At 44.4% G+C, this 25,641-nt stretch overlaps 1 protein-coding gene across 1 annotated transcript in view; it reads right to left on the bottom strand.

The window, feature by feature from the left end:
• Nucleotides 1–25,641, bottom strand: part of LOC126981377 (protein O-mannosyl-transferase TMTC1-like) — a 136,023-nt gene that overhangs the window by 96,511 nt on the left and 13,871 nt on the right. The window contains exon 2 of the mRNA XM_050832403.1: nt 11,483–11,555. Within this exon, the coding sequence (XP_050688360.1) occupies nt 11,483–11,555 (73 nt within the window). The remainder of the gene's footprint in view (nt 1–11,482; nt 11,556–25,641) is intronic.

Here is a 25,641-nt window from a genome sequence, read left to right as displayed (position 1 = left end):
CACCAATAATATGATCAGCGAGCTAGATGTTGGGGGAGAATTAGGTGGCAGTGATCACAAGGAAACTAGGTTTAAATTAGACCGGGCAGTGACCCATGAACTCAATCCTGTGTTGGTGCCTGACTTTAGAAGAACCTTAGGGCTGGATGAGGGCCAGATCTCAGGGCTGGAACCGGAAAGACAGGGTAACCATATAGAAATGACCTACAATAATTTAGTTAGAGTAATTGCAGAGGGTCAGATACAGCATATCCCTTACCAAGCACGTAGGAAGAAAAATAACGACCCCAAATGGATGACCTGCAGACTCAAGCATGAGATTGGCTTGAAGAGAGGAATTTATAGGAAAATAAAAAACGGAGAAACCCACCTCAGGGGTAGGTATGTTGAGCTAGCCAGGTCGGTGAAGAACACCCGCCCAGCAAAATTAAATTATGAGAATAGGGTAGCCAATGAGGCCAAGAGCGATCCCAAGGACTTCAAATTTACAGAACGAAAACAAGGGACAGAATTGGACCGTTGAAAACAAACACGGGTGAGCCCGTTGAGAATGGAGAAGATATGAGTCAAATGATGAATAACTATTTCCTCTCAATTTTCACGCACGAAATTCTAACAACCATTCCGGAGAGAGTTCAGGTATATGAGGGCGAAGAGAGCGACAAGTTGAGGGATGTGATCATCACTAGGCAAGTAGTCCAGGATGAGATTAGTAGGTTGAAGAAAAACAAATTGCCGGGCCCAGACGAAGTATTCCCAAGGGTTCTGAAAGAGTGTAAGGAGGTCCTTAGTGGCCCACTTACCGATATCTTTAAGATGTCGGTAAATTCTGGGTATGTGCCCAGTCGATGGAAAGCACCTAATGTGACGCCGATTTTCAAAAAGGGAGACAAGTCAGCCACCTCAAATTATCGCTCAATTAGCTTAACATCAGTTGTAGGAAATATGTTGGGGTGAATTATAGCCGGGAGCATTCGGGACCATCTAGAAAATCATAATTTAATTTATGATTCACAGCATGGGTTCACAAAGGGTAGGTCTTGCCTTACTAACCTGTTGTCCTTCTACACTAAAGTAATCGAGACGGTTGACCGAGATGAAAGCTATGACATATTGTATCTAGATTTCAGTAAAGCGTTTGACAAAGTTCCCCATCACCGGCTATTACTAAAATTACAGGCTCACGGCGTAGATGGAAAAGTTTTGAACTGGATCAGGGCGTGGCTTAGTGGGAGGAAGCAGAGAGTGTAAATCAATGGTAAAAAATCTGAATGGGGCAGTGTTACGAGTGGAGTCCCTCAAGGGTCGGTACTGGGTCCTCTGCTTTGTATTATTTACATCAGTGACTTGGACACAGGAATTAGTAGTGATGTCAGTAAGTTCGCAGATGATACCAAGATCGGTAGAGTAATCCGATCAGACAGGGACGCTAGTGTTCTCGAGGATGAGCTTGCCAGACTATATGATTGGGCGGGGAAGTGGCAGATGGAATTCAATGTCGGGAAGTGTAGCATTCCTTAAATGACACTCCTCTAAGCAGGTATGGGCGTGAGAGAGACTTAGGAGTCCTAATGAGCGCTGACCCCCGTCCTAGGGCTCAATGCATTCAGGCTAAAAATCGGGCAAACAGAGTACTGGGTTTCATCTCAAGGAGAGTAAGCAATAGGAGCGCTTAAGTCATCCTCAAACTGTACTTAGTACTAGTTAGACCTCATTTCGATTATGCAGTTCAGTTCTGGTCTCCCTACTGTAGAATGGATATCAAGATGTTAGAATCTGTACAGAGGAGGATGACAAAAATGATTCAGGGGGTGAGAAACTTGCCTTATGAAGACAGGCTGAAGCATTTAAATCTACACTCTCTAGAAAGGCAAAGGTTGCGAGGAGACTTGATCGAAGTCTATAAATGGATGAAGAGCTTTAATAAAGGGAATGTCAAGAAGATTTTGATAGTTAAAGAGCCAGGTAAGACGCATGACAATGGTTTTAGGTTAGACAAATTCAGATTCAACAAAGACATAGGCAATGACTGGTTCACCGTTAGAGTGGTGGACGAAGGGAACAGGCTTGGGAGCCATGTTGTGGGTGCCAATACCATAGATACATTCAAGAAGAGGTTAGATAAAGCTAAGGATGGTGAGGTAAGGTGGGGTTGTGTGTACAGGAGCTGCCTTGTGTAGGCCAACCGGTCTCTCGCAGACTCCTTACGTTCTTGTTCTTATGTTCTTATATGATTTCCTCAGCTCTCATTGAGGTATCTCTCTCTCTCTCTCTCTCTCTCTCTCTCTCTCTCTCTCTCTCTCTCTCTCTCTCTCTCTCTCTCTCTCTAATATGACACAAAACCACCTTCTGATATTTCTCATTCGGCTTTTGTTTTCTGTGCTTCCTTTTCTGATCAGATATAAGTCTTTCATATTCTCCTCTCCTACTCCTCTTACTCCTCCTCCTCCTCCTCCTCCTCCTCCTCCTCCTCCTCCTGCGGTTGGGGGGTGTAATCCTTCTGTGGTTGGGGGGTGTAAGAATTCCACCACCGTATTCCCTGCGTGTCGTAAAAGGCGACTAAAAGGGACTTTTTTCTTTCTTTCTCTCCGGACTATTACCTTTTTTTTTTCTTCCTATGGGTAGTCTATCCAAGGGTTGTCACCCGCCCCTACACTTTGAAGACATCCCTTCCTTTCCTTCCTTTCTACAGGTATTATACCCAGCCTCTAGTCTCAGTCTTCCTCCGATGTTTCATTCACTATCCCAGGAGGTTCTGGTCACTTCGAAGTCTTCGCGGCGGTGTTCTTTTTTCCTGCGGAGTTCTCGGAGCACACCTTGTGACAGGTGCCTTGGGCCAGGGCTCGCAAGGCTCGTGCTTGAAGGGGGGCACATGTTGTGATGCTCTTGGGTGGCTGACTCCTTTCTCTCTACCCAGTGTGGGTTGACATTTTGGCAGCTTCAAATCCGGAGGCTCATCACTCATAATGGCCATTTTCTGTTTTTGTCTGGCCCTACGGAGGTCTCCATACCTTTATTTTCCTGGGGCACTGGGAAACCGCAGTATCTCTTTTCTATGCATGCAACTTTTTTAGACTGTATTATGGTGATACTCTTAAGTTTTACAGTAACTGCGCTCTAATTGCTTTCATTGTCAGTTAAGAAATTGCTAATCCAAAATGCCGTCCAACCTGAGGGATTGCGAAGTATGCAGCGAGAAGTACGCTCCTAAGTATTTTAGTAACTCCTCTGCTTTTCGCTTTTGTGATAGCGACCGTAAGTACGACGATTTGAAAATGAAATATGACATCCTAGAAAAAAAAACACGAATCCCTAAAGGAGTTTGTTGCGGCCAACATAGTTGTACCGCAGGCTAGCGACACTGCCCCTTCATTGCCCAACCCGACCGAACCGACCTATGCCCAAGTCACGAGAACTCCGAGTACCGAAACACCTGATGACGGTTTCACTCCTGTAAGGAATGGAGCCAGGCCTTCTACAACAAGAAAATGTTGCAACTCACGACCTTCAATCGATTTGCTATTTTAAATGAAAAAGTTGAAGAGGAACACGAAACCCGGTTAATTGGCGATTCCATGATCAGAGGTCAGTTAACAGAATTTTGCGGTCGTGCTTCATATGAGAAACGCAAACGCAAGTGTTTCCCTGGTATAGGTGTAGATGGCATCACTGCGGCACGTGACAATGTTATGACCGGCTCCGACAAAACTCACTGTTCGTCATCCGTGTCGGAACGAACGACGTAAAGGCCAATCGTTCAGAAGAATTAATGGAAAAGTATCATAGACTGATCCGACAATTCAAGGAAAAAACAAACAACATAATGATATCTGGTATCCTCCCCCGGATGAGAGAAAGTAATGCTTTTTTACAGCAAAGCCTTCAGCACTAACAATTGACTAAAGCCATTATGTGCTCAAGAAAATGTAGAGTTTGTGAACTTTTGGAATAACTTTTATAGTGCAAATGACTTGTACGAACGCGATGGTGTGCACCTAAACCCCGCCGGGGCGGCTAGACTTGGAAGACTTCTTAGTGAGCAGGTGTCACTTTTCAGAGAGCGTCACGTAAACAATCAAAGGACCACCAACCAATCCCACCATGACCATATAAACGCGTGTTTTGTAAATGCCCGCAGCATTCGAAATAAATTCACAGACCTGGAAGAACTTGCTGCAACGGAAAACTTCCACATTATCGCCGTCGCGGAGTCATGGTTGAATACAAATAACAGAGATTTTATTGCGGAATTTAGCTTACCCGGCTATTCAATTTTTCTTTGCGACAGAGAAAACAGAGTTTGTGGTGGCGTCGTCTTATATATTCAAGCTCGTTTCAATCCACATGTTATCAAAGCAGAAAGAATAAATAATATAGACACCGTTTTCGTAGAAATTAAAAACCGTTCAAGTAAATTAGTTATTGGCATTGTTTATAGACCTCCAAACCAAGCAATGCAAATAGACAGAACTCTGTTTGAACAAATTTCTAACATATGCAATCAATTTGAAGCTGTAATTATGGGAGACTAACTTACCAGTAAATAGTTGGGGAGACATATTAAATATATACTCAGGTCAAGATCTATACAGTAACTTAATAAAAAGTGCGCTTTATCAGCATGTGCATAAACCAACTGGCGAAAATAACATACTCGATCTTGTTCTCACAACTAAAGAAAGCCTACTAACGGTTTCAGGGCCCGTGCTCCCCTGTTTTTCGCAAATAAAACTTTAACAAAGCGTCGGACAAGGATGTTATTTTGGCAGTGGATGTTTGAGACCCCGACCTAGTGGGCAAAAAATATGATTTGGTGTCACATGTGGATAATGAAGCACTTATAAGAGTAAATTTAGGGTAAACTTGGCAAAAAGTTACAGGCACTCTGAGCGAGGCTAGCCCCGCCCCGCTCATCTTCTCGTGACGTCGATGTGACGTTTAGCCTTGACGTATGAGTAATCATCCATCCAACCAGCAATTATGACGTGTTACTGCTTCACACACACACACACACACACACACACACACACACACACACACACACCGTAGCAATATGTAATCTACTGTAAATTACCTAAAGGCCATAAAGGCTCACGGCACACAGCAGATGTACAAGTTCGGCAGGAATGTTCCAAAAGCTGTGGAATGTACAGTATGTGATAACCTGCACATACGTTAGTAATAAGATTCGTAATGATACGGTCGTATGTACGGTATCAGACAGTGTATCACCCTTTAGGTGGTAATATGCCATAAACGACAAAGGTGTTGTTGGGTGGTTGGGTGGGGATGATTGTGTGAGGAAGGAAAGGTTGGGTATGGGGGAGGCCGGTGAACCAACAAGGGATGAAACCAGGAACTACTGCTCGCTTACATACATGCAGCATGTACTACCAATAGTCACATTTTCCATGTAAAGGATAAGTAATTTCCTTCGAGTAAAACTGTTTCTTCATAACTGATAGTCCATATATGGAGCATCCATATTTACAGTAGATTACATATTGCTACGGTGTGTGTGTGTGTGTGTGTGTGTGTGTGTGTGTGTGTGTGTGTGTGTGAAGCAGTAAGACGTCATAATTGCTGGTTGGATGGATGATTACTCATACGTCAGAGCTAAACGTCACATCGACGTCAGAAGATGAGCGGGGCGGGGCTAGCCTCGCCCACAGTGCCTGTAACTTTTAGCCAAGTTTACCCTAAATTTACTCTTATAAGTGCTCCATTATCCACATGTGACACTAAATCATATTTTTGCCCATTAGGTCGGGGTCTCAAATATCCACTGCCAAAATAACATCCTTGTCCGACGCTTTGTTAAAATTTTATTTGCGAAAAACAGGGGAACACGGCCCCTGAAACCGTTAGTAGTTAATGATCTCAATGTTGGTACAGAATTCAGCGACAGCGATCATCGAATGATTTCGCTTAAGATAAAAATCAAAAAGGATATGAAAACGAGTGAAGAAAGAATACCTGATTACCAACATGCGGAATTTGACAAACTAAGAAATTTACTAGCGAATGCAGACTGGAGCGAAATTTATGCAGCCTCAGATATGGATAAAGCTTGGGAAACATTCACAGAAACTTTAAGTAGAGCCGTGAATTTATGCGTACCAGTCCGTAAAAGACGACCAACAGCCAACTGGAAGCCTAAGTGTTAGAACAATCAACTCAAACGCCAAATTGAGAAGTAAAATCGACCGCGTCGCAAATACTTGATCACAAATAATGAAACAGACAAAATTGAATTCCAAAGATTACGCCGAGAAACAAAAAGAATAATACGTCTCAATAAAAGAAACCTAGAGCTTCATATTGCAAGCACCAGCAAAACAAATCCTAAAGAATTTTTTGCCTACGTAAGAAATAAAAAAAAGTTCTCACCCCCAGTATTGGCAACTGTAAATGGCGAATCCACGAAATCGCTAACATATTGAATTATTTTTTTGCCTCCGTATTTACAGAAGAAATTTTATCCGAAAGGCAACCGGAAACCCCTAGATATATTGATGACACATCCTTGAGTAGTATTAGCGACATTGTAGAAAGTGATATAGTACAAATTATCGATAATATTAAAGTGAACAAAACGCCTGGCCCAGATAAAATATCCCCGCGTATTCTTAAAGAGGCAAAATATCAGATCAGCAAGCCCCTCATGATCATATTCTCAAAGTCACTAAACACAGGAAAAGTACCACTAGAATGGAAACGCTAACGTAACTCCTATCTTTAAAAAAGGCGACAAGTCGCAACCAGGTAATTATCGACCGATCAGTCTAACGTCAATCGTGTGCAATCAATTTAAGATAACAGACTAATTAAGGATTCGCAACACGGTTTTCGAAACAAACGTTCCTGTTTGACTAACCTCGATTTCTTCAACTACATCTTTAATGTGTACGATGACAGTCAAACAGTAGACATTGTATATTCGGATTTTCAGAAAGCATTTGACAAAGCCCCTCACAACCGCCTCCTTAGTAAATTGCAAGTTCACGGTATAACTGGTAATATTCATAAGTGGCTCAAAGAATGGCTTACCGACCGTAAACAGAGAGTTGTTATGAATGGTATATCATCTGACTGGCGAGATGTCAAAAGCGGTGTTCCACAGTGGTCGGCGCTGGGACCTATTCTGTTTTTAGTGTACGTACCTAAATGACATTGACGAGGGGCTATCGTGTAAAATATCGAAATTTGCAGACGACACAAAAATAGCCAGCAGAGTCACTACGACAATGGATAAAGAACACTTCCAAGTTGATCTCGAACGTTTAAGTAGTTGGGCACGAACATGGCAAATGAATTTCAATATTGAAAAGTCCCTCTTTTTCTTTTGTGGCTGGCCGAGGCGGTACAGAAGCGGCGCCCGCCTGCAGAACCAGACCCAAAGTTAACCCTCAGAGGGCTCTGCTTATGGGCTCCTGGAACGTCCGGAGCCTCTCGGAGGATGACCGACTACCCTTCTTATCAGATGAGCTCAGAATGCTGAGGGTGGACTTAGTGGGAGTTTCTGAGACGAGGAGACCTGGCAATGGCGAGGTCAATGAGGAAGGGTACACCTACTACTTGTCCAGCATAAGGCATGGTTTCTGTCTTATGGGGGTAGCTCTGGGCACCTCCACTCAGCTGCAGCCATTTATGACTGAGGTTACTCCGGTTGATGAGCGTACACTGTGGGTGAGGCTGAAGCATACACTCGTGCTGCAGTGCACGCTCCTACCTAGATGTGTGAAAATGAAGAGGAGATATTCTACGCCAAACTCGCCTCCGTATTAGACCAGTGCCCCCCTCGGGACACACTTATTGTCCTGGGCGACTTCAATACTGCTACGGGCACTGACAGGGTTGGCTATAAGTTACGTGTTGGTCCCCATGGTTCTGGTACCAAGAACATCAACAGCTCCCTCCTTAATTTTGCAAGATCCCAAAGGTAAGCTATTGCGGATTATTGGTACCAGAGACCAGAGCTGCACCGTTGGACTTGGTATATCAATGCCGGAGGTGTAGCTAATGAGACTGACCACACCCTTGTAAGTAATTGAGCTCTCCTCAAGAGAGACAAGAAAAATGTCAGAGGTCTCGCTGAGGAGATCGAAGGCCGTTTAAATGTGACCTTAAACCAGTTTACCGAGTCCTGAAGAAGCTCCGCTCCGAACCTTCCTCTCAGGTGAGTGCAATCCGAACAGCTGATGGCTGTCTCGTGCCGGACATGGATGGGTACCCAGGGATCGTTGGGCTGAGTACTTTGAGCAGTTGTACAGGGCGGACCCTCCAATTGGGCAGTTTCCAGCTACTGGGCTGCAGGTGGCGGATGTTGATTCACCCATCCACAAAAGCTCACCCTTTCTTGACAAGGTCAGAGAGGCTGTGGCAAAGTTGATGGATGGAAAGGCACTCGATACCTGTAACCTCAGTACGGAGCTGCTCAGAGCTGGAGGCGAGGCCCTAATACACGGGTTGCGTGCATTAATGATTGCCATATGGCAACTTGGTACCTTTCCTTCTGATTGGAAGAGGGGGTTGGTCATCCATATTTGGAAAGGGAAAGGAGACTGTCACGACTGCAACATCTACCGTGGTATTGCACTGCTCAGTGTGCCAGGCAAGGTGATTGCCCATTCATTGCTGATGCTGATCCGCAGCCAGCTGCTGAAGCTGCAAAGACCTAAGCAGTCTTGGTTCACGCCTGGGAAGTCGACAACAGACCGTGTCCTAGCGCTTCGCATACTGCTGGAGTTTCGACAGGGGATGCTGACAGACTATGTCCAACTCAAGAAGGCGTTTGATTCAGTGCATCTCTAGGCACTCTGGAATGTTCTGCGACTCGGAGGGCTTCCTGTAATGACTATTAGTCTGCTGACTGGACTGTATTCTGGGATTGAGAGTGCTATGAACTTTGTGGGAGGTACTTCTCCAGCTTATTTCCCGTGAACGCGGGAGTCAGGCAGGGTTGTGTCCTTGACCAATCGCTTTTCAACACTTGTATGGATTGGGTAATAGGCAGAGTTGTGGATCAGAGTCATTATGAAGTATTCATTGGCAGTGCCAGGGTCACTGACCTTCTATTTACCGACGATACCGTAATCCTTGCGGAGTCCCTGGTGCTTCTGGTGATGGCTGTAGAGGCACTGCACGAGGAGGCATAGCCCTTGTGACGTCAGATCACCTGGGACAAGACCAAGTTACAGGAGTTTGGACGATTGCTTGAGGAAACAGTATAATCTTAGCATGCGTGCAGCGAAGAGATTGAGTTCTCGGAAAATTTCACATATCATGGTAGCGTAGTTCATAACAACGATGCATCTCGCCAGGAAGTATTTGGGCGAATTGGCTTGACTCACGGTGTTATGGATTCTCTCAGCATGAATATATTGTGTTTTCGATGACTGTAGAAGGACAAAGATCTGGATCTTCAAGTCCTTTGTGCTCCCTGTCTTACCCTATGGTTGTGAGACATGGTCATGAAATAGGGACTTGAAGAGGCGCATTTATATCTTTGGTAATAAGCGTCTATGCAGAATCATGGGCTATCACTGGAATGACTTTGTGTCTAACCGGCGACTACGCTGTGAGATTGATTCGACATATATTACCCGCATAGCTCGTCAGTGCCAACTCCGGCTGTTCGGGCATGTGGCACGCTGCCCAGAAGCAGACCCTGATCATCGGGTTGTCTCTGTAAGAGACTGAGTGGAGGAGGCCAAAGGAGCGCCCACAGTTCGTGGCTAGAACAAGTTGAAAGATCCTGCAGGAGGTACTTCGCATGAGAAGGGGACCAGTATGGACACTTGCCCGGAGGGACCCATGTGCTTCCCATCGTTGGATAGAAAAGGCGACACATTCCTGGCGTATGCCCCGTCGATTGATTAATTTATATTCTTCCAAAAAATCTCTACTTTTCTTGTGATCATCACTTTATTCTCTTTCTATAACTTTGTCAGTCAACATTGCAACAGTTCTCTCCCTCCAAAAAGGCTAACGTGACACCGATTTTTAAGAAAGGAGACAAAAAAGTACCAGGTAATTACAGGCCCATGAGTCTAACCTCGGTTGTTGGTAAGCTATTTGAGAGCATAATTAGAGACAAAATTGTGAGTTACCTTGAAAGCCACTCATTAATTGGGGACTCACAACACGGCTTTCGTAACAAAAGATAATGCCTATCAAACATATTAACCTTTTATAACGACCTCTTCACGGTTTATGACGTAACCAAATCACTGGACGTAGTCTATCTTGATTTCCAGAAAGCGTTTGATCAAGTCCCACATCATCAATTACTTTACAAATTAATGTAAATAAATATTGACGGTCAAGTACACCAATGGATCGCGAATTGATTGAGCAACAGACAACAAAGAGTGGTGATTGACGGATTTAACTCAGAGTGGGCGCCGGTCACTAGTGGCCCAGTGCTCTTCATTATTTACATCAACGATGTGGATGTTGGACTCAATAATCGCATTAGTAAATTTGCAGACGACACAAAGATTGGTAACTCGGTTCATACTTACGAAGACAGGCAAAGCCTCCAAGAGGATTTGCACAAAATTTCGGCTTGGTCTGATAGATGGGAGATGCCCTTTAACGTAGACAAGTGCCAGGTCCTTCAAGTTGGAACAAGGAATAAGAAGGTCGATTACGAAATGCGCGGCGTTAAACTCAAAAGCGTTCAATGCGTTACGGACTTGGGGGTCAAAATCGCGTCAAACCTCAAATTCTCACAGCATGCATCGATGCAGCAAATAAAGCGAACAGAATGTTGGGCTTCTTTTAAAAGAAACTTTTTATTCAAGAATAAAGATGTAATACTTCCACTCTACAATAGTTTAGTCAGACCCCACTTGGAATATGCGGTACAGTTTCGGTCTCCCCACCATGCAAAGGACATTGCTAAATTAGAAGGTGTTCAGCGTCGGGCAACAAAAATGATCCCTTCCTTGCGCAACAAATCTTACGAAGAAAGACTTTCCACCCTTAACATGTTCTCTCTTGAGAAACGTCGCCTCCGAGGAAAACTGATCGAATGTTTTAAAATACTTAATGGTTTCACGAATGTAGACAGATCAACATTGTTTATGATCGATGACACTTTGCGTACGAGGAACAATGGCGTAAAACTCAAATGTAGACAAGTAAATTCAGACTGCACCAAATTTTTCTTCACTAACGTTGTAGTGCGAGAATGGAATAAGCTCCCACCGTCAGTGGTCCAGTGTAACACGATTGACTCCTTCAAAAACAAGCTCGACCGTCACTTCCTTCAACTTAATATCAACTAGAGTTGAAATGCATCGTTTTGGAGCCTTCTGATTAATGTAGAATCACTTAGGTTTAAGGACAGACCACCTAGTCTGGACCATGGGGTCTGTGTGGTCTGATTTTCTAAGTAAATCTCTCTCTCTCTCTCTCTCTCTCTCTCTCTCTCTCTCTCTCTCTCTCTCTCTCTCTCTCTCTCTCTCTCTCTCACCATTCCGGCCATCCAGCAGAGGCGATGAAGGGGGGGCGTCATCTCCTTTGGAAGATGTCTCCGGGCTAGTAATCTGTAGGTAAAGGAAGAGGAAAGTAAGAATGTGTGGTTGCGTGTTCTCGTATCTGTTTGTTTGTGCGTGTTTGTTTGATTGTTTGTCTGTTTGTGCGTGTGTGTGTGTGTGTGTGTGTGTGTGTGTGTGTGTGTGTGTGTGTGTGTGTGTGTGTGTGTGTGTGATTCACCTCTTGGACTGCTGCGGGTCTCTCTCGAGACAGCCAGCCGATCCCCTACAGAAGGAGCTCAGAGCTCAGTGACCGATCTTTGGGAGGACTGAGACCACTCACACACAACACACCGCGAGAACGAGGTCACAACTCCTCGCCTTACGTCGCGTACCTACTCACTGCTAGTTGAACAGGGGTTACACGTGAAAGAAGATAATCCCAACTTCTCTTCACCCGGTAGGGGAATCGAACCCCGGTCCTTCTGGTTGTGAGACAGACGCTCTAACCACTGAGCTACCGGGCCGCGCGCGCGTGTGTGTGTGTGTGTGTGTGTGTGTGTGTGTGTGTGTGTGTCTCGGTATATGAGACTTAGAAACACAAACTCTGGCTAGTGAATGCACACAAAGAGATAAGAAAAACAATTAATGGGACGGAGATAAAAAAGGAAGAATGGATTAAATGAGAAGAAAACTGAACGATATTTAAAGTAGGAAATTGGAAAGGGTGAAAAGAAAAGGATGACGCAAGGAAAGGGTTAGCAGGAGAAAGGAAGGGAAAGAGGAAAGAGAGTAAGAAATATGAAAAGATGGGATGGAAAATAATAAAATAATTGATGAAACACATACAGACAAAATGAACTGGCATGAAGCACAAAGGTGTGTGCTGAAAACATAACAAAAATGTGTTAAGAAATGGCTACTGGAAGATATGATAAACGAGAAGAATTTAATGGAAAATGTATGAGACTAAAGGTGATGATGATGAGGAGGGGGAAGAGGAGTCAGCGAATACGATGAAACATGGAAACATGGAGTAGGAATAAAAGGAGAAGGAAAGGAAGCGTTTGGAAGAGATGGTGAAGAATGTGGAAGAATAGGAGGAGGAAAAGAAGGAGGAGGAGGAGGAGGAGGAAAAGGAGGAGGAAACATGGAAATGCAGGCAACATAAAGCCTATTGGCTCATTACGAGGTTACCCGCTTTGGTGATTTAATCTGCTCGACAGCCACTTGGGGCCTGGGGAACAAATGAAAGCACCTCGGTATCCAGTTTCCTCCTGACGCGACGAAATGACGGTCGATTCGATTTTTGAAGGAGTTGATGATATTCGCATTTACTACTACTGAGGAAAGGTTGTTCCAATGGCGGATGACTCAGCTTGAAAAGGAACTTCTTCCAATGTCTGTGCTACATCGACTCGACTAAATGGGTAAACCGTTATTTCTAGTTCCTGAGTTGGTTTACAGTTAAAAAAAATTTGGAGTATGCGACGTTATTGAACTTTTTCAGATACTTGAAGAATCATATCCCCTCGTAGGCATCTTTTCTCCAGTGTAATGAGATTGAGGCGCTTTGAGTTGTTCTTCGCACGGTTGAGCCCTTAAGGTTGGAATCATATTCGTGGCGCGTCGTTGAATCGTTTCTAGTAAATCAATGTTCTTTCTGTAATTAGGAGACCAGAACTGTACTGCATAAGCCATGAAATTGTACAATAATAGCATCACGTCTGACATTTTACACTCGAAGTTCCTCGCTATGAACTCAAGCATAGTGTTGGCTTTGTTATATGCTATTTTAATGATTCGCGTGTTTCAGGTCACTGCTGATAATGACCCCAAGATCCGATTCCTTCCGCACCGCCTGCAGAGGTTTTCCATTCATGATGCATGTGTGGTTACTATTTCTGGACCCAATGTCCTGCATTTTTTTTACAGTAAAGGAAGCAGTTCAAGGGGAAAAAAAGAAAATGAAAAAAAAAGCACGCTTATCACTGCGCCTACATAAAAGAGTAAAGTGGAGTGATCGAAAGAGAGCTCAATTTCGGGAGGAGAGATGTAATGATACCCTCTTCTTCAAAGAGGAGGGGAGTTGATGAGACAAAGAGCCTTACACTCTGCAAAGTCCAAGAGAACTGTGTGTGTGGAGCTACCCCACACGTGAGATGCATACTCCATATGAGGGCGGACAAGGCTCTTGTATATGGATAGCAACTGTGCGGAGGAGAAGAACTAGCGGAGACGATACAGAACGCCCAACCTCGAAGCAGCTGATTTAGTGCGAAAAGATAATATTATGTGAAGTTTCCAGTTACGATTTTGAGTTAAGGATAGACCGAGGATGTTTAATGTAGAAGAAGGTGACAGCTGAGTGTTGTCGAAGAAAAGGGGATAGGTGTTTGGAAGACTGTTTCTAGTTGATAGGAGGATAAACTGGGTTTTAGAGGCGTTGAAGAACACAAGGTTCCTTCTGCCCCAATCGGAAATAATAGCAAGGTCAGAGGCTAACCGTTCTGCAGCATCCAGTCTGGAGTCATGTAATTCCTGTTGAAAAAAGTTGAAAAATGCAAAGTAGAGTCATCGGCGTATGAGTAGGTGAGACAGTTTGTCGTACAAATAAGATCATTGATGAATATCAGAAAGAGAGTGGGAGACATGACATAGCCCTGCGGAACACCACTGTAAATAGGTTTAAGGGAAGGACAGTGACCGCATACCACAGCAGAGACCGAACGCCCTGAAAGGAAACTGGAGATGAAGGTACAGAGAAAGGGATAGAATCCGTATGAGGGTAGTATAGAAAGCAAAGAGTTGTGCTAGACTCTATCGAAAGCTTTCGATAGGTCTAGCCCAACTGAAAAAGTTGCACCGAAACGGCTAAGAGAAGATGACCAAGAGTCAGTTAAGAAAGCAAGATCACCTATTGAAAGCCACTTGTGGAACCCATATTGGCGATCAGATAGAAGGTCAAAAGGGGATAGATGTTTATGAATATTCTGGTTAAGGATCGATTCGAAAGCTTTAGAAAACAGGAAAGTATAGTTATAGGACGGTAGTTTAAGGGACTGGAACTGTCACCCTTCTTAGGCACTGGCTGTATGTAGGCGTACTTTCAGCAGGAAGGAAAGGTAGATGTTGGCAGGCAGAGACGAAAGAGCTTGACCAGGCAGGGTGTCAGCACGAAAGCACAGTTTTTTAAGGACAAAGGGAGGCACTGTAACAACTCCACTTTGGACGATTCTGGGTATATTCCTCCTACTCCTCCATGCCTGTTATTAAGATTCTTATGAGTGATATTTTCTATGCCCTCTCTGGCCTCAACTCTCAGAAGGCTTATGGACCTAATGGAGTGCCTCCTATTGTCCTTAAAAACTGTGCTTCCGTGCTGCCATCCTGCCTGGGCAAACTCTTTCGCCTCTGCCTATCAACATCTACCTTTCCTTCCTGCTGGAAGTACGCCTTTGTACGTACAGCCTGTGCCTAAGAAGGGTGACCGTTCCAATCCCTCAAACTACCGCCTTATAGCTATGCTTCCCTGTCTATCTAAAGCTTTTGAATCAATCCTTAACAGGAAGATTCAAAAGCACCTTTCCACTTCTAACCTTCTATCTGATCGCCAGTATGGGTTCCGCAATCTTCTTGTTCTCTTAACTGATTATTGGTCATCCTCTCTTAGCCGTTTCGGCGAAACTTTCTCTGTTGCGCTAGACATATCGAAAGCCTTGATAGAGTCTGGCACATGTCTTTGCTTTCTAAACTGCCCTCTTTCGGATTCTATCCTTCTCTCTGTTCCTTTATCTCCAGTTTCCTTTCCAGATGTTCAATCTCTGCTGTGGTAGACGGTCACTGTTCTCCCCCTAAACCTATCAACAGTGGTGTTCCACAGGGCTCTGTTCTATCACCCACTCTCTTCCTGTTATTCATCAATGATCTGCTTTTCATAACAAACTGTCATATCCACTCATACGCTGATGGCTCCACTCTGCATCATTCAACTTCTTTCAACAGAAGGCCCTCTCAACATGAATTATATGACTCTAGGCTGGAGGCTGCAGAACGCTTAACCTCAGACCTTACAATCATTTCTGACTGGGGTAAAAGGAACCTTGTGTCCTTCAATGCCTCAAAAACCCAATTTCTCCACCAATCAACTCGACACAATCTTCCAAACACCTATCCCCTATTCTTCGACAACACTCAGCTGTTACCATCTTCAACACTAAACATCATCGGTCTATCCTTAACTCAAAATCTTAACTGGAAACTTCACATCTCCTCTCTCACTAAATCAGCTTCCTCGAGGTTGGGCGTTCTGTATCGTCTCCGCCAGTTCTTCTCCCCCGCAAAGTTGCTATCCATGTACAGGGGCCTTGTCCGCCCTCGTATGGAGTATGCCTCTCACGTGTGGGGGGGATCCACTCACACAGCTCTCTTGGACATGGTGGAGTCTAAGGCTCTTCGTCTCATCAGCTCTCCTCCTCTTACTGATAGTCTTTTACCTCTAAATTTCCGCCTCCATGTTGCCTCACTTTCTATCTTCTATCGTTAGTTTCACGCTGACTGCTCTTCTGAACTTGCTAACTGCATGCCCCCCCCGCCCCCCCCCCTCCCGCGGCCCCGCTGCACGCGAGTTTCTACTCATGCCCATCCCTATACTATCCAAATTCCTTACGTATGGGTTAACCAGCATCTTCACTCTTTCATCCCTCACGCTGGTAAACTCTGGAACAATCTTCCTTCATCTGAATTTCCTCCTGCCTACGACTTGAACTCTTTCAAGAGGAGGGTATCAGGACACCTCTCCTCCCGAAATTGGCCTCTCTTTCGGCCACCTATTTTGATTCTTTTTAGGAGCAGCGATTTGCGGGCTTTTTTTTATTATTGTTTCATTTTTGTGTGTGCCCTTGAGCTGTCTCCTTTGTTGTAAAAAAAAAAAAATTCCATCAGACCCATAAGCCTTTTGAGGACTGAAGCCAGAGAGGTCATAGCTGACATCATTTTTAAGAATCTTAATAACAGTCACAAATGAGTCAGAGGGGAGATGAGGAGGATAAATATGCCCATAATCGTCCAGATTGGAGTTTTTAGAGAAAGTTTGAGAGAGGAGTTCAGCCTTAGGGATAGATGTGACGGCAGTGCTGCCGCCAGGAATAGGGAGAGGAGGGATAGATGAAGTGAAATTGGAGGTGATATTTTTGGCTAGGTGCCAGAAGTCTCTGGAAGAATTAAAAAAAGTAAGATTGTGGCATATTCTCCTGATGAAAGTGTTTTCGGTGAGTCGAAAAATATATTTGGCACGATTCCGGGGGGAAATGTAAAGACCATGATTAGCAGGAGTGCGAAGGCTCTGTTACCTTTTGTGAGCAGCCTCTCTATTTTTTTTTATAGCACAAGAACAAGCGTGATTGAACCATTAAAGGACATTTACAACTTTTCTGACCATTCGATAATTTGATTGAGGTGTTTTTCAATGATTTCGCAGTCGGTCTTTGTGAGGGCTTTTCACCCACCTTGGTGTCATCAGCAAATTTCGATAGGTAGGATTTCAATCCTGATTCTAGGTCGTTGGTATATATGATAAAGAGAATGGGTCCCAGCACTGACCCTTGAGGCACTCCACTAGTGACTGAAAAGCCACTCGGAAGTCTATCCGTTGAGTAACACTCGTAGTTTTCTGTTGGTAAGCTTATCTCTTACCCACGCGATCAGATAGGCTCCAATGCCCGCCGAGTGCAGTTTCTTAAGCCCGCCGAGTGCAGTTTCTTAAGGAGTCGCTCGTGCGGTAATTTGTCAAAGTGTTTCTGAAAGTCCAGGTATATTATATCACTGGTGATGCGGTCATCCCAGTTATTATAGCGCAGGAGCGGTTGTTACTGAAGCCGTGCTGGGCGTCGGAAATTATATTATTGTCTTCTAGAAACTTGACATGTTTGTATCTAAAAAAAAATCGCGTATTTTTCCTGCCAATTGTATGAAACTTATGGGGCTGTAGTTTAATGCAACGCTTTTGTTTCCTTTTTTTGAAAATCAGTGGTACGTTCGCCATCTGCTAGTCTTCAGGGACCTTGTTCAGTTGTGCCGACCGGTTAAATATGTTAGCGGTGGTTGAAGCATTTACTGTTTAAGTTCTATTAAGATGCGCGGGGACAAATTGTCGGGTCCAGTTGATTTGTTCGTGTCGAGTTTGTCCAAGTATTTTTTTTCACTTATTGGTCGCATTTTGAGTCAGTTACCAGGGGCGTGGTTCCTCTCGGCTGTTCGGGGCCTTCGGGAATGATTTCGATGCCCTCGACTGTGAGTACGGATGCGAATTTACTATTGAGGATTCTGGCCATGTGTTTACTGTCCTGGGTTACAGATCCGGTTTCATCTGTCAGGGGGCCAATATTGGATTTTACTTTCTTTTTTTGTCCTGATGTATGTGAAGAAGTTTTTGGAGTTAGTCTTGATTTCGCGCGCTACTTGTTTTTCATTGTTGCGTTTACTACTCCGAATACGGGTGCGACAAGTTCAGAGGCTGTTGTGGTACTGTGTACGGGCTTCGGCCGCGTCATTCTCTTTCAGTATATTATAATTTATTTTGTTCTAAGCTAACTGCCCTTTTTATTTCTCTGGTCATCCACGGTGGATCTACGGCACCATTTACTCGCCCGAATTTCGTAAGCACTGTAGCCTTCTCTACCTCCAGCAGCTTATCTTTAAAGACGTTCCACGCGTTGTCGATTGTATTGTCGGTGAGGTTGGTCCCAAATCGCAGGGGGAAGCAGCTCACTGCTGTTTTGGGGGTCTGTATACGGTTGCAAGTGTTAGTTTCTTATTATTTTGGGTTATTTCCACGTAGACGGAATCGTATTTCTCTGCATCCTGTTTGTCTATTTTTATGGCAGGGAGTGTACTTTTTACGTATCATATTACTCCTCCTTTTTTTGTGCATTCGATTTTTGTGGAAGCTTTCTTACCGTACAGGAGGAGCCGGAGGGAGGGAGAGGGGAGGATGAGGAGGAGGCTTGAAGGGAGGAGGGAAAGAGTAGGAAGAGGAAGAGGCTTGAAGGGAGGAGATGGAAGAGGAGGGGGAGGAGGAGGAATGTGTTTGGCTCAAAAGTTCAGAGTACAAGGTAGAGGAGGTAGGGACGGTAGGAGTAGGAAGTGCAGGGAATGATGTAACAAGTTCCCATAACAAGGCGTTTGAGCGTTTCAATTCTTCGTTCGTCAAGTGAAGTGCTTGGATACACGTGTCCAAGACATATTATCTACACTTAGACTCGCTGATTTGATAGTGGAGAGCGGCGAATTTATGTGCACAGTAAGCACAATTGAAAAATTTGGACGGCATGATTACTTTGTTATTTACTGCAGCAAGACAAAGCAACGGCAAACTTTACAGTCAAAATGTGTTTAGTCAGTCTAGAAGCTGAATCCGCGTGGGTGGCTGTACTGAACACATGGAAAGAGTTTGTGGTTGGGTCGAGTCCTGCGGGAGAGATAATTAGTTTGACGGCAGCGATGGTTGTTTAGTTGTAATTTATTTAAGTATTTCTTGATAACAAAATTATTCGTATGTGCTGCAAGAATTGTGAACATTTTTTCATTCAAAGGAAGCGAGGTTTGCGTTTAAACGGTCTTAATGTGAATTTAAGGAGTGCCGCCTCTCGCGCTACACGTGTTTTCTCTTGTGGGATTAAAATTATCTGGGGAATTAAACTTTTCTTCCTATTAAAACAGGTGTGTTGGTAGGGGTGTGGCGTTTATACCTCTACGTTAGTAACACACAGAAGCTCTACGTTAGTAACGTACAAGGAACTCACTGTCTTTCACTGGGTGCTGTGTGAGGTTGTGTATATGTACTTTAGCAATTACTACTGAGAACAGACAGGACATACACAAGTTCAGTTGAATTGTAACTTATCCGCCCGTAGCTGTAGCACGTGTAGGTCACACAGTAGAGGTGGTCCTCTCCACTAGTTTGGCAATCCTCTCAACACTTTAAACACTAGTTAGACGTGTCACAGCACTGAGTTAGACGGTAATTACGTTAAATGGCACTAATTAAAAACAAGTACACAAACATAATCAATCGTTCGATCTCTGAGAAGGCTTATGTGCCTATGTAGCGGTTATCTAAAACGTGTATGAACGGACTTAGGAAGTAGCGACGTTAAGATGTAACACATTGGGAGTCGATTCACAAAACAAGGCGTCGATTCACAGAACAAGGTGTGTAGCCCAAGTGTAGGGTGTTGGTGCCGGAGCGGCAAGGTCACGTCCGTTCCATAAAAGAGGTCGGGAGTGACTGAGGAGGAGGAGGAGGAGAAGGAGGAGGAGGAGGAGGAAGATGAAACATGGAAACATGGACGAGCAGGCAGCAGAAAGTCGGACCAGGAAGCTAGTATTCTCCAGGATGAACTAAACAGATTGTATGACTGGGCGGATAAATGACAGATGGTGTTTAATGTAGGGAAGTGCAGTATTCTAAGTGCAGGTAGGAACAACCCCTCACATAACTATTGATTAAATGACACTCTCATAAGCAGGTCTGGTAGCGAGAGGGATTTAGGGGTCTTAGTGAGCTCTGATCTCCGTCCAAGGGCACAATGCATTCAAGCTAGAAATCGAGCAAACATGGTACTGGGATCTATTTCAAGAAGCGTAAGCAACAGAAGCGCCGAAGTCTTCTTCAAACTATATTTAGCATTAGTTAGACTTCATCTTGATTATGCGGTTCAGTTCTGCTCACCTTACTATAGAATGGACGTAAAAATGTTAGAATCGGTGCAGAGGAGGATGACTAAGATGATTCAGGGGTTAAGAAACTTGCCATACAAGGAAAGACTCAAACAGTTAAACTTGCATTCTCTAGAAAGGCGAAGGGTGCGTGGAGACATGATCGAGGCTTATAAATGGATGAAGGGCTTTAATAAGGGGGATATTCATAAGGTTTTGCTGGTAAGAGAACCGGGTAGGACATGTAGTAATAGGTTTAAACTGGATACATTCAGATTCAACAGGGACATAGGCAAAAAATGGTTTAGTAACAGAGTGGTAAATGAGTGGAATAGGCTGAGCAGTCATGTGGTGAGTGCCAATACAATTGTCACATTCAAAAATAGATTGGATAAATTCATGGATAGTGATAATAGGTGGGGAGCTTAGGTTCAAAGAAGCTGCCTTGTACAGGCCTACCGGCCTCTTGCAGACTCCTACGTTCTTATGTTCTTATGTTCATTGCGAGGGTGCCTGCTTTTAGTGATTTAATCAATCACCTGAACTGCGGAAAATATTAAAGCACTTATGTTCGTACTCGTCGATACATTTAGTTAATTCCTGACGCAGGAAAGTGACGATCAATGCTATTTTTGAAGGAGATGATCGTTTCTGCACTAATTACTTTTACAAGAAGAATGTTCCATTGGTGGATGACTATGTTTAGGAAATAACTCGGGCATACGGCACGCTACCCAGAAGCAAACCCTGATCATCGGGTTGTCTCTGTAAGAAACTGAGTGGAGGAGGCCAAGGGAGCGCCCTCAAAGTTCGTGGCTAGAGCAAGTTGATTGACCCTGCAGGAAGTACTTCGGATGAGAAGGGGGCCTGCATGGAAACTTGCCCGGAGGGACCCCCGGGCTTCGCGTCAGGGTGGGTGAGGCGACGCATCCTCGGCGTCTGTAATGCATCGTTTCCTTGAATTATTTTACCGTTGTTTCTTGCTGTCGGGTCAACTTGTAGCGTGAAGGGTTTGGAGTGATCTACGCTGCTGAACTTGTTCGGGTAATTGAAGACTTGTATCATGTCTCCCCGCAATCGTCTATTTTTCCAACATGAAGGTTGCCTGTTCAATGATGGAATCATTTTCGTAGCCTCTTTCGCCTCTGCCTGTCAACATCTACCTTTCCTTCTTGCTGGAAGTATGCCTTCATACAGCCTGTACCTAAGAAGGGTGACCGCTCCAATCCCTCAAACTACCGTCATATTGCTTTACTTTCTTGTCTATCTAAAGCTTTTAAATCAATCCTTAACTGGAAGATTCAAAAGCACCTTTCCACTTCTGACCTTCTATCTGATCGCCAGTATGGGTTCCGCAAGGGGCGTTCTACTGGTGATCTCCTAGCCTTCTTAACTGACTCTTGGTCATCCTCTCTTAGCCGTTTCGGTGAAACTTTTGCTATTGCGCTGGACATATCAAAAGCTTTTGATAGGGTCTGGCACAAATCTTTGCTTTCTAAACTACCCTCCTACGGTTTCTATCCTTCTCTCTGTACCTTTATCTCCAGTTTCCTTTCTGACCGTTCTGTTTCTGCCGTGGTAGACGGTCACTGTTCTTCCCCTAAATCTATTAACATTGGTGTCCCACAGGGTTCTGTCCTATCTCCCACTCTTTTTCTGTTGTTCATTGATGATCTTCTTTCCGAAACGAACTGTCCTATCCATTCCTACGCCGATGATTCCACTCTGCATTATTCAACTTCTTTTAATAGAAGACCCACCCTTCAGGAACTGAACGACTCAAGGCTGGAGGCTGCAGAACGCTTAGCCTCAGACCTTACTATTATTTCCGATTGGGGCAAGAAGAACCTGGTGGCCTTCAACGCCTCAAAAACACAGTTTCTCCACCTATCCACTCGACACAATCTTCCAAACAACTATCCCCTATTCTTTGACAACACCCAGCTAACACCTTCCTCAACACTAAACACCCTCGGTCTATCCTTAACTCAAAATCTCAACTGGAAACTTCATATCTCATCTCTTACTAAATCAGCTTCCTCGAGGCTGGGCGTTCTGTACCGTCTCCGCCAGTTCTTCTCCCCTGCACAGTTGCTGTCCATATATAGGGGCCTTGTCCGCCCTTGTATGGAGTATGCATCTCATGTGTGGGGGGGCTCCACTCACACAGCTCTTCTGGACAGAGTGGAGGCTAAGGCTCTTTGTCTCATCAGCTCTCCTCCTCATACTGATAGTCTTCTACCTCTTAAATTCCGCCGCAATGTTGCCTCTCTTTCTATCTTCTATCGATATTTCCACGCTGACTGCTCTTCTGAACTTGCTAACTGCATGCCTCCCCCCCTCCCGCGGCCCCGCTGCACTCGACTTTCTACTCATGCTCATCCCTATACTGTCCAAACCCCTTATGCAAGAGTTAACCAGCATCTTCACTCTTTCATCCCTCACGCTGGTAAACTCTGGAACAATCTTCCTTCATCTGTATTTCCTCCTGCCTACGACTTGAACTCTTTCAAGAGGAGGGTATCAGGACACCTCTCCTCCCGTATTTGATCTTCCTTTCGGCCACCCCTTTTGTTTCTTTTTTAGGAGCAGCGAGTAGCGGGCTTTTTTTTATTATTGTTTTCTTTTTTTGTGTGTGCCCTTGAGCTGCCTCCTTTGTTGTAAAAAAAAAAAAAGCGCGGTTATACTCTTTCGAGTAATTCAATGCTCTGCTTGTAATAGAGGGGCTAGGACTGACAGAAGTATTCCACGTGGGGCCTTACCAGCGAATAATACAAATATAACATTACTCCCTGCGTCTTATTTTCGGAGTTCCTCGCTATGAACCCGAGCATAATATTTGATTTCTTGTAGGCGGACTCGCAGTGTTTTGTGTGTCTCACGTCACTGCTGACAGTGATTTCGAGGTCTGTTTCCTACTGCACTACTTGTAGTTCTTTCCCACCCAAGTAGTATGCATGGCTACTATTTATGGATCCGAAGTGCAGGATTTTACATTTGTTAATGTTAAAAGACATTTGCACTTTTCAAACCACTGAATGATCTGAGCTATGTCTCTCTGTATGATTTTGCAGAGTGCAGTCGTGAAAGCCTTTCCACACACATCTGTGTCGTCGGCAAATTTTGAAAGGATAGATTTTAATCCTAGTGTTAGGTCGTTGTTATATATATATATATATATATATATATATATATATAGAGAGAGAGAGAGAGAGAGAGAGAGAGAGAGAGAGAGAGAGAGAGAGAGAGAGAGAGAGAGAGAGAGAGAGAGTATAAATGGGCAGGAGATTTTCTCGTAAACATGCTTCATTAAGTGATTGTCAGTTCAGCGTTGATTATTTTCTTTAAGATGTTCTCTTTTTGTCTAAGGAGTGTCTTATTCTCTTTAGGGAGTTTGTTGATGGTATCCCCGTAGGATATCATCTGCGTAGCCAGATCGCGATTTCGGGTCCTGGACCCTTCTTCAGTGGCGTTGGGAGTGAGTGTGTCCACCTCGAGGTGTGAGCGCGGGCATGCCTTTATACGGCTGGCTCCCCGGGGTTCCTCGCTGCCTCGGCTCCTGATTGGCTGAGCGTTGCCGGCTGGTCACCTTTCCTCATGCTTGGAAGAGCCTGCAGATCTTGTTGTTGGATGTTGAGATTTGGCTCCATATCCTTGATGTACAACGCTTCTAAGATGGGCAGGCGTCTGTAATCGTTGCATGTTGTAATTATTTCGGTATTTTCTTCTGGAATTTTTCTTGTAAGTTTCGTCTTATGTACTTGCTCAGTGTGGGTCTTGGGCGCTCCTGATGCAATGTGAAAGCTGAGTCGTCTGCTTAATCTCAATGTCGTCATGCCGATATAGGTTGATTGAAGGGCTGCACAGTTCCCTTGGTTGCAGTTGAACCTATATACAACATGTGACTGTTGAGTATTCTTTTTGTCGACTGCTGGGCTGTTTCGTAGTAGGAGGTGGCTGGTCTTCTTACTTCTGTAGTAGATGGTGAGGCTTATTTTCTTCTCTGGGTTGGTGGGAGTGACGTTTTTCTTGACGATTTGGCGCATTATACGCTCGTCTTCTTTGTAGCTTGTGGAGAAGTGTGCTTTTATATATAGAAGTCCATGGAGAAATAAGCAGATCAACCAATGTACTCCTCAGCAACGGATTCAACACCAACGACATTGAAAAACAAGTTAAGAAGACCGTGGACAAATGGTACTGTGAAAAAGAAGACACGGTGGAGAAGAACGAGCCCATCAAGCTCTACTATAAAGCACACTTCTCCACAAGCTACAAAAAAGACGAGCGTATAATGCGCCAAATCGTCAAGAAAAACGTCACTCCCACCAACCCAGAGAAGAAAATAAGCCTCACCATCTTTTTGCTCAAGATTTCGACCATGTGTCTATTCACCCGCTTTTATCTGTTAGAGGACAGATGTTGCTTTTCGACTTCTTTTTTAGTTCTTATATATGTGAACACCTTTTTGGGATTAGACTTGGCTTCGCGTCCTTTCCACTTCTCATAGTCACGTTTACATTAGCGGATGAATGTCTTGCAAGCTGTGGGGCGTGGTGGTATAGTTTACGTGCTCCATCAGTGATATTTTCCTTTAACACGTTACATTTCCTTTTCTTTGAAGTTGTTGCCCTTCTGACTTGGATAGTAGTCCACGGTGGATTTACGGCGTTTTCTGTTCTCCTAGTTTCCATGGAAACCGTTCTCTACTCTACCTCTAGAAGTTTATTATTGAGGACGTTCCACGCGTTATCGTATATAGTAAGTTCACGAGCAAGATTAGAATTGGCTCTTCTAAAGTCTGCGGAGCGAAACAGGACTCTGTCACGAAGGACTAGAACCTTTCTGAGGAGGGATAAGGAGAGGTACTCGCTGAGGATGTCGAGGGTTGTCTAATTGCAAACGACCTTAGACCTGCCTTTCGAGCTCTGATGAAGCTCCGCTGCTAGTCAACATTTCGGATAGGTACTATCCAAACAGCTGATGGGCACATGGTATCATATGCGGATCGGTTCCGGGTTCGTTGGGCCGAATACTTTGGGCAGTTGTAAACGGCAAAGCCCCCAAGCCGTCAGCTGGATTGCAGATCACGGCTGCTGATCAACCAGTAGGCGAAACTCCACCCTCTATTGCGGAAGTAAGAGGAGCTGTGAGGAAGTTGAAGGGTGGAAAGGCAGCTGGGTTATGTAATATCAGCGCAGAGATGTTGAAAGTTGGGGTGAAGCCATGATCCATAGGTCGCATGCGGTGCTGTATGTCGTGTTGAAGTCCGGTGTCATTCCTCTTGACTAAAAAAAGGGATTGATTGTCACTATCTGGAAACGGAAAGGGGAAAACCAGGACAGCAACAATGACCGTGGCATTACACTGCTCAGTGTGCCGGGCAAGGTGCTCCCTCATCTGCTGCTGATGCGAATTCGATCTCATCTGCTAAAGTTTC

This window comes from Eriocheir sinensis, chromosome 47 (genome assembly GCF_024679095.1).
Source record: "Eriocheir sinensis breed Jianghai 21 chromosome 47, ASM2467909v1, whole genome shotgun sequence".
In the NCBI taxonomy this organism is placed as follows: domain Eukaryota; kingdom Metazoa; phylum Arthropoda; class Malacostraca; order Decapoda; family Varunidae; genus Eriocheir; species Eriocheir sinensis.
Note: the sequence above shows the minus strand (reverse complement) of the source record. Positions and strands in the feature narration are given on the sequence as shown.